This window comes from Cyprinodon variegatus, unplaced genomic scaffold (assembly GCF_000732505.1).
Source record: "Cyprinodon variegatus isolate N-32 unplaced genomic scaffold, C_variegatus-1.0 Scaffold856, whole genome shotgun sequence".
Taxonomy (NCBI): domain Eukaryota; kingdom Metazoa; phylum Chordata; class Actinopteri; order Cyprinodontiformes; family Cyprinodontidae; genus Cyprinodon; species Cyprinodon variegatus.
In genome coordinates this window covers 71,403-84,624 of record NW_015151309.1, presented here as the reverse complement: position 1 = coordinate 84,624, position 13,222 = coordinate 71,403, and the positions used below count along the sequence as shown (strand labels likewise).

General features: G+C 37.2%; 1 protein-coding gene across 1 annotated transcript in view; it reads right to left on the bottom strand.

The window, feature by feature from the left end:
- Positions 1-4,968: 4,968 nt before the first annotated feature.
- srbd1 (S1 RNA binding domain 1) overlaps positions 4,969-13,222 on the bottom strand; it is a 70,733-nt gene continuing 62,479 nt past the window's right edge. The window contains exons 21-22 of the mRNA XM_015397354.1: positions 7,269-7,453; positions 4,969-5,761 (exon numbers count right to left, since the gene is read on the bottom strand). Coding sequence (XP_015252840.1) covers positions 5,469-5,761; positions 7,269-7,453 — 478 coding nt within the window. The 3' untranslated portion in view covers positions 4,969-5,468. The remainder of the gene's footprint in view (positions 5,762-7,268; positions 7,454-13,222) is intronic.

Below are 13,222 nucleotides of genomic sequence, written 5' to 3'. Positions count from 1 at the left end.
AAAGATGCATCACAATGCATCTCATAAACTGAATTGTATATTAAAGGAAAATGTATGTTTTATACACTGGATTGTACGAAGTGTGTGTTTGGGGGGCGGGCACAACTCCTTGTGACCAAATTTTTTAAACATTTATGCTTAAATTCCCTCTACAGTGGTGACCGCACATTATATGTGCCCATATTTTACTTTCCATCCTTGCCATCCAAAAAGTCTGTGCACTCAACTGGTTTCTAGGTTGTGGCATCTAAAACCAACAGGCACATTTAACCCATCTTAATGTAAACACACTATGTAGGAAGATTTGGAAATTTTATGTTATGCCACAATTAACTATCCTCTGAATGAGTGGACATAAATATAAGACCCTGATTTAAAACCCTTTGTTCAGGGTCAGGAATAGCATGGTATCATTTATAGAATTAGCCATCATACTGTATGCCACTTAGGGTTTGATCTATAAAGATTCCAAATAAAAGGTGTGAAATTTTGCATTACGAATAATGAGGGGGTGTTCTGGGTGATCTACAAAGATTACTGTGCTGATGTTAAAACATGCAAACTAACTTCCTTCCACTCATTTTAAGAGCAGAGCCAGAGCTTTTTTCTTTAAATAATGCAAAATAATGTTTATAGGGCCAAATGAAGTCTAACTCAAAGTGCTTTGAACAAAAGTAAAATAAAATATGTTGTTTTCTGTATAAATTGACAGAGAAAAAACCCCTGCTGCGATGAGAAGAGCTGCTCACCTGTACGTGTTTCTTTGCAGGCTTTTTTGATATTTTATTTTTTTTTATAAACATACATGAACATAATTTTTAGGTTCCGCAATTCTTTGTCAATTGGTTTATCTGTATCAAGACAATGTGCCATCCCACTGCAAAACTCTACCAGTGTGTTCTTTTTTTTTATTAATATTACGTGGTCTAAATATATTTACATTAACACAGAATCTCTGTTGTCTATCATGGTTCAAATCCATCTTTTGTGGGAACAATGACTGCAGATAATTTTGCATGTCAGTTTGCACCTGACGCTCTAAAGTACTAAAATAAGATGCAGAAACAGTGACAGCAGCTGAAATTCTAATGTGGAAAATCTCTCTGCACATGATACTGTAACTGTTTGCATTTGCATATCCTTCAACTAGTTTGGTCTGTACTCATGAAGATAAACATTCAAAAAAACGTTTGTGCACAGTGTCTGCTGAATTACAACATAAATCACTTTGCACCCTCTTTGAAGATCAGCTCTCTGCGAACAAACACATTGTAGAGTTCATTTGCTTGCAGAGGGGAACCAGAATTAATTCCCAAACTACTCCCTCTAATTCCGTCAAACGTTGACAAAACCTTTACCTATAACGGACATCGAATCTCTTTGTAAGAATGAAGCACTGATGTTCGGTTACTCAAGCCGCAAATTGACATCAAGTAAGAGTGTTTTACCTCTTATTTAATCTATTGTTTCATTTTATTGAATAGATCAGATGAATTCCAACAGCGACGCACAAGGTGTTGTCTGGCCACACCCATGGCCAAAAGAATCAGTCGATAAGGTTATACTGATAGTGGTTATTCTGATGTTATGTATGGACTCTCCTTACTGCAAATTATCTTTAATTTCCAAGATTTTTTTTCTTTATGTGACAGTTTCTAACATTGAATTAAAATGCTCACAGTTTTTAAAGATGTTTACCCTGTAGGCAGTACACAACATGGTTTAGTATGTTTTAAAAGGTGTCACCTTAACTGAGACAGAAAACATACTGTTTGAACAAGCATTAGCTTATGTATACATTAAACAACATTGTCTGGCTACATGTCAGCTAGATCATCAGGTATATCGTGTCCCAGGTATTTAACAGGGGCAAACACTGTTAAATAAAAACAGCATCAGATAAAAAATAAAAATCAGGAAATACCAGTTTTTACACTTTCCTACTAATTGCCATGATGTTACTCCTCTGTGTATTGTAGATCAAGCAAAATATGTGGCCATAACGTGAGCATATCCCTTAAAAACAGTTGAAGATGTGGAATAAACATAAATATGAACTGCATAGATCATGTGGTTATTTATGGTTGCATCAGTAACTCATCCTGTTGTTGCTGCTTTGATAAGTCATCCATATTAACATTAAAAAGAAGAGACAAAATGCTTCCCTGTCTAAACCTCAGCTCTGAGCTTTAGTTCAGGATTTCAGATCTGTCAAAAAACAAAAAACAGAGACAGTTTGGTAAAAACAAAGATTTGTCCTTGTTTTAAATCTGTCATTTGCTGTATTCTTTGAAAGCAGAATACCTCTCACTTGTCATCATGTCATTTAACCAATTTCTTAATTGTAATCCCTTTTTAACAAGGTTTTAAAAAAAAACAATTTTAAATTCTTGTTTGTTTTTTTGCTAGATTTTTTTTTACTGAATTAAGAACAGGACAGACAAAAGCAGGAACATAAGCTATTTTCTCCATCGACTGCTTGCTGGGCGGGATGCAGTCCCGAGTTGTTGGTAGTCTTATCTTGCTGCAAAAATGTACGATGACTCTTTTTTCATCACTGTTGAAACCTTATTTGGAGCTTCAGATGTTTTTCTGGCTTAGTCTTAGTTTTATTAACAGAAGAATCACAATTGTCAGCATGCTACATGTAGAGCTTACTTTCAATGTTATAGTATCTATATATAAATATATATATATATAATAATTTTTTCAGAAACTTCAGCGCACACCTTGATCTCATTCTGTAACAGCTGTGAGCCAAAGGCAGCAGCAGATAACAGAGAGATAACAAACTCCTCCTGCAGTTAGTCTGCTTTTTTTCGTATCTCTGTCTCATTACTGGAAAGTGTTTGACAAAAACGCCAAGGGGCAGCAGTAGCTGGCTACCAGATTGCCTGTCCCATCTGTGGGCTCACGTTTGGTAGAGGGAGGAAGCAGGAATGGTGCTGAGGGGAAGCTGTGTCCACTTGGACAAACACACATGGTTCCCCAAAACAAGAACACTGGATGCTGTTGAATGACAATGTCTGCCGTGAAAAGAAACCAACATAAAAAACAGAGAAGAGAAAGTCACAGAGATGCGCCATCAAAAAAAAAAAAAAATCCTTAATTTGACCCAAAAGTCTAAAAATTATGAAAAAAAAATGACATATAGGTTTCTTTGAATTTAACTGAAAATGCTAAAATATAATAGCAATGAAATATTTGTTTTTGTTTGTGCATCTCAAATGTATTCCATTTGTTTGCCCAAAGGAAGATGAGCATAAACAATGAGGTACTCCGCATTTGGAGTAATGTTTAGCAAAGAAGACCTAAGGCTTTCGCAGAATCATATTTTCTGTCTTTTTTTATTCCGGTTTCATAAAAACAAAGAAATTAGATCATGTGGATGGGGAGTCTGGGATTAATTTTGAAGCAGCTGATTAGGGCGTTTGTGTATCACAGGATAATTGTGTCTGGGATGTTGCCTAAAAAGCCTCCAGGCTTCGCTAAAGTCAGAGAGACAAACAGTATCGTTTTCCACGCTGGATGTCTCCGCCCACCCAATCAAAACCACATGCCCCCACCCATTTTATCTCCACATATTTCTCTGTTTTCTGTAATCAAAAGCTGGACTAAAAGCATTTGTTTTTGCTGAATTACACAAATATTTGCTCCTTTTCTATTCTGTGTGATTTAGAGGGCATAATTCACATATTTATCAACACCCGTGGTAGTAACACTCACATTCATTCATTTCGGTTCATTTATCTGCACAGCTCTTTGTAAAGCTGGAACATCCTCCATAAGAGCAACTAACTTCAGAAAAATAACATGGTTTCAAACATATTTTTTATTTATATAATTCGTAAAAGCTTAACATTAAATATAACTTGTAAAACAACTCTTACACATTTTTGGAAGTGTCCCTCAGCAGGTTGAAAGTTAATTACTAATTATTTTCGCCATCAACAAACTTCTGGTTTAGTTTTGGATGAATATTTAGCCGCTCTTCTTAGAAGAATTATTAGACTTAGTTAAAACTGGTAGCCTGGGACAGCCTTGATTTTAAACAGGGTTGTGGTCATAACTCTGTTAGAAACCTGGCTTTTCCATTCCAAATGCAGTTATGGGAAAATATTCCTGTTGAAATACCCAATTTAAGCCAAGTTTCCATCATTTTACCCAAACTGTTACCCCTAGATGAAAGAAAGTTGGCAATAATATTCTGGAAAACCAAAAGAGCCATCAAGGCAAAAGCCTATCATAAACAGGAAGATGATAGAATACCAGAGTTGCTGTTCAAGGTGAAAAAAGTTCAACATTGGTGTGGACTGAGGGTGTGGGTGAGCAGAAAGAAAAACATTTTTATAGTGGTTAAGCAGACTTTAAAATGAAAAACTCTGTACCTACTGTCAAGCATGGAGGGGGCAGCATAAAGTCTGGGTCCCTAAACAAGACCCTTAACCCCTGATTGCTCCCAAGGAGCCGCACAGTGAAAGCCCATTGCTCCCCAAAGGGATGGGTTAAGGTGCAGAAGTGAATTTCTCCATTTTGAGATTAATGATGTTCAATTATCAATTATAATTGAAGGACCTGAATCATGTTAAAAATGTGTGAAGTGTGGAAGCTTGGTTAATACTAGAAAAAAAAAAAAAAAAAACATCTACCAAGTAAAGTGGTTGAATATTTAGGTAGACTTATAGCAGAAGCGTGTCAATAACTGTTTTATAATTGATAGTTAATAGCAGTTTTTGGTCTATTATAATTTTGAGCATCCCATTATTTTCTTTAAGCTCATTGTAGATTTGTTTAGTTCAAATGCATCAGGAAAAGCCCTATTAATATTTAATCAACAGCTATGATGAGTGCAGGTAAACATCTGACACTTTAAACTTTACATTTCAACATCTCACCACTGATATGTTATTGAATTTTCTAGTATTGCAGGTCAAAGATGATCAGAAACGAACATAAAGTCAACAAAAACATTTATTGTCTTATTTCCGACATGAATGACAGAAATAAATAACTTTTTTCGAAATGTACATAGTGATCCCCAATCACCCAAGTACACAAAAATTCTCCTATATGGCAAACTTAAGCCACATTAGTTCAAGTAGTAAGTTATTAGCATCACAGCTAAAGTGTTTATGATAAACTTTATTCCCAGTTTTTAGAACATATATGAAAAAAAAACATTGAAAATGTTTAAAGTCCTTAAATATGAACTTTGTTTGATCTGTAGGATCTCGCAGCTGACACTGAAATGCATCACAATAGTAAAACAACTAACTGTTTCCATAAATAAGGCAAATCTCCTGTTAAAACAAATTAACTTGCTTTTTTTCCTATCCAGTAAATCAGTTCGTAGCCAACATTTCTTTAAACATCTGGAGGTATTTTCCCTCTCAGATTGCTTGGTGTCTAATAAGAAGAGACAGGGCACAGTCCAAATTGTGGAATATTCTTTAAAGGAACCTCTGTATCTACTGGAGGACCCTAATCAGGTCAAGCCCAATCCGTCCCCTCTGGACGTCTATATTCAGGACTCGGACCTCAACCCGCTCTCCGGGGCCCAGAGCCAAACTGCGACGCCGCTGGCTGACGGGCAGCTTGTCCAGGGTAATGTTGCTCTTATGAATAAGACCATCACGACCAACACCGATGTCCACGAAGGCTCCAAACAGAGTGGTGTTGTCTACTCGCCCAGTGAGCACTGCTCCGACACGCAGATCACTCATCGACACAATTCCCCGCTTAAAGTCCGCCTGCCCAAAATCTGCCAAAGAAAGACGTAAAAGCTATCATAGATCAAAGCTGACAGACTTGTAGGAAATAAGGCCAAATAAATGTAGTCAGACTGTGTGTGGCAAGAACCAGGGAATGCAGAAAAGTAACAGGATGGAAATGAATGACAAAGAAACCACACAATACAAGGAGTAATTCGACACTTGGGTCTACATACAACACTTCAACATTTCTAAACGTCCTGTCCATCCATACTTTCCACTCGGCCTGCTTTTATTTCAGTATCATTAACATAAACAAGGAAGGCTTGCTATCCAGGAAATAGCCAGTGCCATTATTCTCCCTTAAAACCCCTGATTTTATGTGGTAGCTTCAGCCCATCTGTTTATTCAGCTGAGCGCTGACTAGGAGGCCAAGCAAAGTGTACTGCAACCGAATAGGGCCAACCCCAGAGTGAACCTTGGAGTTGCGTTTCTTTAATTTTAGGAAGAGTTTGTCGATGCTAAGTGGCTGCACAGGCTGGACTTTAAGTTACATGAAACAGCAATAGAAAAAAATGGATGGAAAAATGTCTTAGAGCCCAAATTCAAGGGTGAAACTTACAAAATACATTTCTTATTTGAACTTTTACTTAAACGTCACATGAAATAAACTCCTTTAAGAAATAGTTTTCCTTTTTATTTACATTTAATAATCATATCAGCTTTCTGAAGTTGAAATGCAACATCAAAGTTGATATTTCATCCATTTCATAATGAATGTCTCTTAAATAGCTTATATTAATTTTATCTCACAGAAATTAAGCGCACAATAAATCTTTTTTTTTTCTTTACTGAGTAGCAACAGAACTATATTTAAGGTTCTGTTCATATGTGCCTGAGAATAAGCAGAAAAACATATTTTGCAGCATTTGGGCTTTCTGGCTGCTGCGTCAAGCAGCAAAGTCTGCTGGACCCATCACTTGCTGTCAGGAAGACACAGACCGGACTGTTGGGTTGCAGAGAGGAAGCCGCAACACTGTCAGGTCCTATCAAGTTACTCTGCCAAGACATGGCTATTATAGTCCAGGCTAGAAAATTCAGTCAGTGTGCGTTATAACTAGCAAAACATTCACAAAGGGGGACAAATACAGCCTTGATTTTCTGTTAGCTGGTGGGGAGCTGTAAAAGACATTATGACAGAAAGATGAGAGAAAACGAGAAGCTACTCTGACTGCTAGATTGCAGAAAAGTGACAATCATCCTCTGTATGATCCAACAGATACTGTTGGCCAGAGTTGAGGATTTTGCACAAGATTTTAAACAGTAAGGGGAAAAATTGTTTGAAGAAAGTACAGCTTACTTTGTAACAATTACAAATGCATTCAAATAAGCAATGGGATAAAAAAATTGTTAAAAATCTAAAGCATATTCCTAAAAATTTCTACTCTTTTATGCTTATGGTCAAAATCTTGAACATATTGGTTGAATTTCCACACCCTTACCATCTTCCTAAATAAACTAAATGAGTCTGGTTATTTTAGGCAATGAAAGTCTTACTTTGTCGTATATCGAATCCTGGGGGCTGCGTCAGGCCATCTATGATGAGTTTGAGGGTTTCCGGGGTGGCATCCACTTTCTTGGCGAGCTCCTCGATACAACTTGTGGTAACCTTGTTCTCCACAAATTGTTTTAACCCTGCACTGCCTATTTGGTCCACACTCCCACCCACAAGGGACAGAAATCTGGATAGAAACAATGTAAGACAAAAATTATAGTTGGGGGGTTTAATTAATCAGATTTATATTCAAGATTTTGCAACAAAGGATCACAAAAAGGTTTTTATTAAAAAAAAAAGCTTAATTATTTCTATTTACATAAATGTCACTTTTCAAGAAGAAAACCAATTGAGAATCTGACTTTGAGTTGGATCTGGTCAAAAGGTGAGCAGCATTAGCTGTTTCCACTGACCATTAAATCAAGTCCATTTCAATTACAACAACAATAAAAACTTAGAAGAAAAATGTGTACGTATCAGAAGGTTTCTAAAAGGGTGGCTTACATCTTCAAATGAAGATGGAGATTGTGCCTTTTAGTTGTTTTTTGATTTATTAGTTAAAAAGTTAACTTAAATGGCTAGTGCTCCTTCTTCACAATGAGCAACATTTCCCTCTTGGGACAATAAACTATATGGCAAAAAAACAATATAATGAAACTGAACATCTTTTATCTCATAGTCCTCCTGTAATCTAGGAAATATGATTGGATAATATAAATACTGATTCCTTTTAAGCTGTTTCCTCTAATATTTATTTAAATTTATGATTTATTTAAATGCCTTGTTGAGACTAAGTAAACAAACCTGAGTGTTTTTTATGCAAAGACAGCCTTTACTCTGCAGAATGTTGCTGTTATCATCATCTGTAAAAGCTTAGGTATGTTGTGTTCTCCGACTGGAAAAAAAATTGGATTTTTAAGTTTCCAACACTTGCAAATTATGGGATTCATGCTGAAAATTATAATATAATAAAATTCTGCTTTTTCTGAAGAAAACCTTTATTTTTAAGTTAGCGTGAGAGGATTGGTTCAGCCCTGGAATCAAAATCAAATCCACGGTCAAACAAGTCACTGCAGAGCTGACAAAATTGGGTCTTTTTCAGGCACAGAACATTTAATACCATAATAACTTTGAGTTTTAAGGCAGCAGAGCATTTTCCCCATGTGAACAATGTTGATTCTGACCAAAAGTAATTTTCTGCAGGGCTCCATATTAGGACCAAATTTGTTCGTACTGTATACAAATGATGTCTTTGAAGTAATAAAAAGTTAAAATTGTGTATTGTTTGCTGATGATACAAGTTTTTACTGCTCAGGTAAAGATTTGGATCAACTCCTGCATACAGTGGAGGAAAAATTAAAAGCAGTAAAACAATGGATTGACATTGACAAATTGTAACTTATTCTAAATAAAAAAATTATATAATTTTTGGAAATCAGAAAATCAAGGAACATTCCAAAATGTGAATGAATGATACAGAAATAGAAAGAGCAGGCCTATGTGGAACCAAATTCTTAGGTATTATTATTGATAGAAAATTAAGTTGGAAATCAAACATCAACATCTTAAGGACAAAAATACTCAAAACACTTGCTATAATGTTTAAGATGAAAACAGTTTTAAACCACAATTCACTTTACATACTCTAATGTTCTCTTGTTCTTTCACACCTCAGCTATTGTGTGGAAATATGGGGGAATAATAATCTTACTTCAAAAGAAAGCAGATAGAATTATCAATAAAGCTGATTATTTTTGATCATTATCTTCAACAAATACGCAAATACATGTATAAGGTACCCAATTGCATGCTTGCACAGGGTATCCAGAAGATGTTCACGCCAAGACATAGACAATATCTTTAAGAGGAACAAGCATATTTCAGAAAAGTACGATAAAAACAACTAAAAGAAGTATATGTATTTCAGTTAGGAGTAAATTTACGGAACGGCCTGGAATATGAATTAAATGGCTGTACCTCTATCAAAAGATTCAAAAACTTGTATAAATCCCAAATTATATACACATATAAAGTTATTGATATGATTATTTGTAAAACTGTTTAATATGTAATAATGAATGCTTAAAGTACTAATATAAGAAAAATAGACGAATAAATAAATACTTCCGTTAACTTGAAATTCTTGTGGTGATCCCACAATAAAGGATCAGATCTACAATAAAAGACAAAAATAACCCTTTACCTTATGAAAATATAGAAAAAAAAAACATTAAGGTCATCAGGGAAAACAAACTAAGAAAACAACTATTGCTTTTTTATTTTTTTTTCTCATCTCTACACTCAAAGCATTTTGAAAGTTTGACTTTTTTCTTCTTTTTTTTTCTTTGCTTGCAATAAGCAAGTATATGGAAATTAATTCTGACACAAGAAATGGAAAAGGGATAGCCTTTAATAAGGTTTACTTCTGTCTAAACCTTTTTGGTCGGTGGCATGCATTGTACTCTATTGAGACATATTTTTAAATATGTTCTGATGACCAAATTAAAACTGAAATGGATGCTGCATCGAATCGACAACAGAATGACAAAGTACAGACCTTAATCCCCCTAAAATGATGTGGCAACAGAACCATGTAAAAAGTTTTTTTTTAAAAGCTAAAAATGTTAGAAGGCATCAATCCTGAAAAGACCTGGTAACAAAAGGTATAATTTGTAATCAATGAAAACCCTTAGACATCTTGGAACCTCACTTTTAAGCAAAATAAGAAAGCATTGTGAGCTCTTGTGAGGTGACTGTAACTAGAGCAATACTTTATGGTCAGATATTTCCTCTCCTAAAAACTAGGAAGGGAAGCTGAAAAAAAAAAACATCATAAAAAAGACATTTTTTATTGACAGTAATAGACCCACCTTCAGGTTAAAAGGGGTTAAAGAGGGAGAGAGTTAGTAATCAACAGCTGCTGAGGTGCTTGCCATTTCAAGAACCACATTTTATTTATACTCTAGTAAATCAGGTGCATCCACAACAGGCTGTAAACGCCCTGACACCTTGTCTCCGGATACTGGCTCTGCTTTGCTAGGATTGGATATTACTCCTTTCAACCACACTTCTTTAACTTTATCCAACCAGGATGTGTCAGCGCATAATGTCTAGACAGTCGGTCAAAGTTACAGAGCTTGAAATATAAATCCAAACTAATTAGCTGCTCTGCTATTTAAACAGACATAGTGACAAAGTGCCCCTATATCCAAAGTAACACAAAGAAGTAATGGAAGAATGAGATAAGTGTGGCTGTGGGAGGATTGTGCAAACTGCGTATATTATTTACAGCGGACACCGGGCACAGCTGGTGATAGACGTGAATGCATGTGTTCATTTGTGGACCAGTTGGGTAGCGTCCGTGATGGATGTCGCTTGCTGGTAGACTGACGCCAAACAGACTCCGCAGCTGTCCGCCGCTTGATGGACAGAACAGGTGGACACACACATATATGTATACACAAAGTTGATTCATGCACAATGCCGCTCAGAAATGCTCAATTGGCAGGAGAAGGGACAGTTTCTATACAGAGTACAAAGGGTTCTATGAGCCACTAGTGAGCTGAGAGGCTCTGCCACTAAAATCAGTGAGCATTGGAGGGATTCGACATGAATCAATCTGTCAACATCACTAAGATACATAATTGAAAAATAGGGGCCGAGTAAAAAACAGAAATTTCTTAGCAGTGGAAAAAAAAAACACCTCTGGACTGAGCTGTGTCTAACATCGAGGTACACCCTGGTTTTTCTGCCTGAGCTTCTCATCTTTCCTGCCATATATCCCCCAGACTGACAGCGAAATGGTTTTGTCTTGATGGTTTAGCGGGTTAGGAGACATTCCATGAAGGACTCAGGGACTGGATCCAGGCAGGGACACATTGTTGAAATATATGCTTCAAACTCAGAAGGGCAAATTTATGTCTTGGTCAGATCATCAAAAGATCAGGGAAATTTATTTTATCAAATTTTATTTTTAAACAAAATGTTAGTTTATTGTTTAGTCAGCTCATTTTAGTTTCTATTTTCTGAAAATATATTTGAATAAACAATGACGCATTTTAGAGCCTCATACGTCTCTAAAGAAAAAAATTCTTTACATAGACATATTACCACCAGGTTTGTCTATTTAAGAATACACAGATAACTAGAAAGGGTAATAAATTGGCAAAACAACCCACAGGAAAAAGGTAAAAGTCAGATAAAACAACTAACTAAGGGGGTAGCTTAAATGGTCCCAAATAGACAAACAAACAAAAAAGTAAAAAATTTGGAGTAAGAATTAAGAAATTAAAGAAAGAGGCACTCATATCCCTTAATTTCTTCGTAGAAATATCATAAAAAATATAAAGAGAAAAAAGAAACAAAAGAGGCCGAACAGGCGCAGCAGGCCGATGTGTGTGGGGAAGGTCTGCTGGGACATCTGGCATAACCCTCTTTCAGGGATGTATTTAACTCCCACCTCTAGGAGAGCTTTTCTCAGATTCCAGTGGAAGGCTGGGGACATGGAGTCTATCTCGGTTGTTGATGCAGCCACCATAATGTAAGGTCTGCTTTGCCTTTTGTGGCAGCAAGCCCTGAATCCGGTGGTGAACAATGGCAGTAAGAGAGGCAGTCAAACTAAAGCAGTGCTATCGAACTTCCTCCTAAGGCAGCAAACAGGAACGGTGAAGCCAAGCGCTGCTGCTCGAGCAGATGTAGAGGCAACACTCAGGCCTGGGAGGAGTTTGGTGAAGCCAAGGAGAGAGGCCATCAGCTGGCCCACAAGCAGTCCGGCCCCCCTCAGTGCTTCCCTAACACTGTTATCTGCAGGGTGGGCAGCTGCTGACCTTGACTGAGGACATTACTGGATGATAGAAGTAATACTTTCAGGATCTCCTCAACACAGATGTCACGTTCCTCCTGGTGGAAGCAGAGACTGACTGTTCAGTGTTGGACGTGTTAATTACCCAGTCACCATCAGGGTGGTCAAAAAACTCCTCCATGGCAATTCCACTATGTCCATCGTGGTGCTCTGTGAAGGGTGTTCTGGGAGAATTGAGTCAGGGGGCCCATTATCAGGGACCATCCAGACTAAGTGGGAGTGGAGTTGGAGTGTGGTTTGCATTTCAGGCATTAAGCTGGATCTATTAAAAGTTAATTTTGGATCCCAGTAGGGCTGTTCTCTGTCACAAGTCCTTTTCATAACCTTCATGTACAGTATTTCTGGGTGCAGCCAAGGGACCGATGGGGTCTGATACAGAGACCAGTGGATTTTGTCTCTGCTTTTGTAGATGACATGTTTCTGCAGGCTCCCTCCAGCACAGACATAGAGAACCTACTGGGAGAGGAAAATGGTTGCCTAACCTGTTTAGGTTGGAGCAGAGTTCTGCAGAGTGAAATTGGATGAGTTCCATTAAGGTATCTTTGGGTGCAACTCATGAATGGTAGGAGAATGGAATGAAAGATAAGCGATTAATCAGTCGGTCCAGCATCACCGTCACTTGAAGAGGAGTCAGCTAAGATGGCTAACACATTTTTCTGGATCCCTCTCTTGGGAGGTGTTCTAGGCAAGTGCAATCAGCGAGAGTTACGCCAAATGCTAGCCTGAAATTGAAGGAGTTCCAGTAAGGTATCTTTGCCTGCAACTCATGAATGGGGGGAGAATGTAATGAAAGATAAGCAATTAACAAGTCGGTCTAGCATCATCGTCACTTGAAGAGGAGTCAGTTGAGATGGTTAACACATTTTTCTGGATCCCTCTCTTGGGAGGTGTTCTAGGCAAGTGCAATCAGCGAGAGTTACGCCAAATGCTAGCCTGAAATTGAAGGAGTTCCAGTAAGGTATCTTTGCCTGCAACTCATGAATGGGGGGAGAATGGAATGAAAGATAAGCGATTAACAAGTCGGTCTAGCATCATCGTCACTTGAAGAGGAGTCAGCTGAGATGGCTAACACATTTTTCTGGATCCCTCTCTTGG